The 4,983-nt window shown below is 35.5% G+C and overlaps 1 protein-coding gene across 2 annotated transcripts in view; it reads left to right on the plus strand.

Moving 5' to 3' along the window:
* The window catches only part of LOC107747681 (mitogen-activated protein kinase-binding protein 1-like), a 55,001-nt gene that overhangs the window by 19,335 nt on the left and 30,683 nt on the right, over positions 1-4,983 (plus strand). For both annotated transcript variants that reach the window (XM_016562275.1, XM_016562276.1), the window contains exons 9-10: positions 435-624; positions 713-865. In XM_016562275.1, coding sequence (XP_016417761.1) covers positions 435-624; positions 713-865 — 343 coding nt within the window. The remainder of the gene's footprint in view (positions 1-434; positions 625-712; positions 866-4,983) is intronic.

The following is a 4,983-nucleotide window of genomic DNA, read 5'->3' on the forward strand; positions in this document are numbered from 1 at the left end:
AATGTTACTGAGCAACTGACGAGTAACAGCAGATTTTCCTTGCGCTTTGGACTTTGAACCCTGGCGCCTCGAGCTCGTGCAGCGCTGTCAGAATACATGCAATTGGTGCGTGCATTAGAAAATATAACATTCTGCAGTTTATTTACTAATCGTTTGAGGTAATTTTATGATTTCAATCATCATACAGTAACCTAATGTAAAGGCAACATATGGCTTAAATATTCAAATTCCAAATATTAACAAACTATTTTAGAATATTACCATACTAAAATAACACTGGTGTGAGTAATGCTGGCAAGATCAATCCATTACCTGAGTTCTTGTGGTTTGAATGATCTATCTGTATAATGGCTTAAACATCATATTTTTTTTGTTAAAAACAACATATTAATATCAAATGTTATACATTTTTCTTTGATTAACTCTTTTCATAGGCATTTGTTTGGCGCTAACCCAGAAGCACAGTATCCAGATACCCTGGCTTTAACCTTTGACCCTGTGACCAGGCACTTGACGTGTGTGTATAATGACCACAGTGTGTACGTATGGGACGTGCAGGACATTCGAAATGTCGGGAAGGTCTACTCAGCTCTGTACCACAGCGGATGTGTGTGGAGTGTGGAGGTATGTTAGTGACACAACAGTTCATGTTGAGATTATCAGATGAATAATATGTTAGGCCAGTTTATTAATGCATGAATATTCTCGGCAGACCTACCCTGAGCTTGAAGATTCATCTGCGGCGTGTTTTTCACCCAGCTCTTTCCTCACCTGTTCATCCGATAACACCATCCGCCTGTGGAAGAGCGAGTTCCTGCAGAGTCATGGCTCAGGACAAGGACTTCGCCACAACCTTTACAGCGAGGTACTGGCAACTAGGGTTGTCACGATACCATAAATGCGTTACGATACTATACCAGCTGAAGTATCACGATACCAAGTAGTATCGCGATACCATGCGAACTGAGAGGTATGTATATATATATATATATACAGTGCCTTGCGAAAGTATTCATGCCCCATTCATTTTTTCACATTTTGTTATGTTGCTGCCTTATGTTAAACTGCTTTAAATTACTTTTTTTTCCACATCAATCTACACTCCATACACCATACTGACAAAGCAAAAACAGAATTGTCACAACTTCGTAAATTTATTAAAAATAAAAAAACTGAAATAAGTACATTGCATAAGTATTCATACCCTTAACTAAATATTTTCTTTTGACCGCAGGGCTTGGTTTTTGCTCTATGCTCTGTTTATGCTCTATCAGCTGTTAGACCTTTTATTAAGATGTGTGTGCCTTTCCAAATCATACCCATTCAATTGAATTTGCCACAGGTTAACTTCACTCGAAGTGTAGTAACATCTACAAGCAATTTGAATGCTCCTGAGCTAAATTTCAACTGTCCCAGATAAGGGTATGAATACTTATGCAATGACATTATAATTTTTTATTAAATTTGCAAAGATGTTAAAAACCTGTTTTTTGCTTTACCATTATGGTGTATGGAGTGTAGATTGATGTGGGGAAAAAAGGCAGCAACTTAACAAAATGTGAAAAAAATTAAGGGGTATGAATATTTTCGCAAGGCACTGTATATATATATATTGTACATATAATATAAGGCCGGTTTCACACTGCACGCATAAGCAGGACATAAGCAGAGCATATTTTTTTCGGCGCCCAGGTTAGAGAGGTGGCACGACAGTTTCGTGTTTCCCAACCACCATATGACATTCATCGCTGTGAAAAAATAGGCTTAATAAATGCACAAAAACACATCCAGTGTTTCCCACAGACTTACACTATGTGTGGAGGCACTTCCCCTGGTGGAAATATACAGTACATGTGTATATAATGTAAATATAAAACAGCAGAAATAGCGGTTTCCCCGGTAACGGCTGTAATCAAAACAGCGCTGCACTCATGAACGCTACTTTATCAGGCATTATAGGAAAGATGAAATGAAAATGACATTGATACTTTTCTGAAGACAGTCGGTTCCCTTCAAAGATTCATATAAAAACACCCGTGCCGCATTTTGACTTTGAAACGTGCAGAGCTCATGTTTATTCAACGAAGTCAAAGCCTTTTGGAAAATCTATTTGTGGTGGTCAGTGTTGATATTGTGGCGGCCGCTACAAATAAATCAATGTTTGAGAAACACTGACATCTTTGCCAGGAGTTTTTGCCCAAATTTCAAAGGCTCGTTAAAATGATTAAAACTATAATTTTTATTTATAACTTAACGTTAAGATTACTTTTATCATGCAAACTACACTCTACAGCATGTTATATGCATGTGTGCGCGCGACAAACGCTGCCAGTGTGGAAGCACAATGAGCACGTGCGCTAAGTCAAGTCAAGTCACCTTTATTTATATAGCGCTTTTAACAATACAGATTGTGTCAATGCAACTGTACAGCATTAATTAGGAAGATAATGTGTCAATAATGCAAAATGACAATAGTAAACAATCGTTTTTCAGTTAAAGCTATTCAAAAGAATGTTGTGGTCAGTAGTGTCGAACGCAGCGCTAAGATCCAATAGCACTAATAGAGAGATACAACCACGATCAGATGATAAGAGCAGGTCATTTGAAACTCTGAGAGCAGTCTCAGTACTATGATAGGTCTAAATCCTGACTGGAAATCCCCACAGCTAATACTGTCAAAAACACACAAGGTTTTCATATAAACACAGTTGGTTATGTCTAAAGTGAAAGCAAACTGTTGAGAGAAACTGATGCATGCCTGTATATTAGATGCATGCAGCTCTTAAAGTGACAGCAGACTAACAGTACTAAACATGCTGTCGCTTTCTCATTAAGGGCATAGTTCACCCAAAAATTATAATTCTGTCATTATTTACTCACTCTCATGTTGTCCCAAACCTGCATTAATTTCTTTCTAGTGCTGAACAAAAAAGAAGATATTTTGAAGAATGAGGGTAACCAAACAGTTGCTGGTCCCCATTGACCCTATTGGAGAAAAAAAAAATACTATGGAAGTCAATGGAGACCAGCAAACTGGTTGGTTACCCACATTCTTCAATATAACTTTTATGTTCAACAGTAGAAAGAAACTCATTTAGGTTTAGAACAACTTGAGAGTGAGCAAATTATGACAGAATTTTCTTTTTTGGGTGAACTATCCCTTTAATATTAATAAAACAACAAAACACAGAGAAAAATCACTCACTGCTCTTGACTGAATAACTTTATACACTTCACTGTATGTAATGCAACTGTATTAGTGTTTTATTTTTATATTTGTTCATTCAATTTCTTGATTGCTACTGCTAAATACCTACCTGAAAAATAAAGCACTTTGTTTTTTTGTTTGTTTTATATATTATGTGTATTTGTCATGTGCATCTTTGTTCTTATTTTTTAATAACAAATATAAAATGATGACATTGATTTTATCTTTGCCCATTTTGGCCTAAATATCTGCCATTTTTTAAAATGTTATATTGTATTACTATGCAAGGCTTTCTTTTTAAAATAGGTCAGTTAGTTTGGCTGTACTGCTCAGACAACTTGCAAAATAGTAAAACCAACATAACAAAGAATTGGGATAAAATTGTGAAATGTAATTTTCCTGAAAGAAATCGTGGTATTATATTTTTGCCATATCGCCCACCCCAAAAAGGTATTGTATGCATTGGATGTGTATGTATTGTATGTGTATGAAGATTTTTTTTATCCTCATATTAATTAGGAGTCTGAATGAGATATTTGTACTTTTAATATTTCATTTGTAACTTTGTCACACTGTAGAACCATGACTAATCTAGTAAATATGAAACCTATTTTAGAGTTTTAGAATTTTTAGAATTTTTTAATAAAAAAATTAACATCCAAAAACACAAACCCAAACTGTTGCAAAATCATTGAAGCCAAAAACAAAGAAAAATGAATAAAAGGATAGCTCACCTAAAAATGAAATTTCCAAAAGACTTTCAAGCAACTTTCAAAAGCCTTTAGCTCATCTTCAACAGAGACATTTTTTTATTTCCACTGACCGTCTATTCCACCAAAACTTTGACGCTTCAAAAAGTTCACAAAAAATTGTAAAAGTAAGCCATATGAATCGAGCTCAATGTATGTACATTGATCAATGTTTATATGGGAGTAAAATTCTTAATAAATCTGTTCATCATATGAAGTTATTCAGAAGACTTAAGCTGCTTAATTCATTTGTATTACTTTTGCTATTAGGGATGCACCGAATATTCGGCAACCGAAATAAGCGAAAAGGCCGAATAATATGTACCGAACAATGACTAACACAATCAAATAGAGGTGCGCACTAATGCAGCAAACATGTTGGCAGTGTGAAAGTATTTAAAACTATCAGAGAAAGACGCAGAAATCATAAGCACGAAGCACCGACAGCGAGAGACTGTTTACTGCTGCATCACATGTCTCCGATGAGAAGAGGTGGCTGATGCTGGTGGTTAGGCTACTGTATGATGATTGAAATCGCGAAATGACCTCAAACGATTAGTAAATAAACTGCAGAATGTTATATTTTCTAATGCAAGCACGACTTGCATGTATTCTGACAGCGCTGCACGAGCTCGAGGCGCCAGGGTTCAAAGTCCAAAGCGCAAGGAAAATCTGCCAAATTCTTAATGAGAATCATTTATAAATCTGCATGCTGTTGTCAACAAAAAGAAGCACTGAGATCTTCCTGCGGGTTTCTGCCAAAATAAAAGAAGAGAAAAAGCGACTCCATCAACATTCATAAATGATAGTATTGTAATTTTACTGTCCTTCTGTAAAATAAAATAAAAAAGACAACAATAATGATAATAATAATTACCCTACAACAGCTCTATTAATACATTTATTATAACATTCACACATAGTGTTCAAATTGGGATCTGTAATATATTCTAATGTTTTAAAAGAATTCTCTTCTGCTCAGCAAGGCTGCCTTTATTTGTACAGTAAAAAATACATGCCTGATTC

This window comes from Sinocyclocheilus rhinocerous, unplaced genomic scaffold, assembly GCF_001515625.1.
Source record: "Sinocyclocheilus rhinocerous isolate Xijiao unplaced genomic scaffold, SAMN03320098_v1.1 scaffold2274, whole genome shotgun sequence".
NCBI lineage: Eukaryota > Metazoa > Chordata > Actinopteri > Cypriniformes > Cyprinidae > Sinocyclocheilus > Sinocyclocheilus rhinocerous.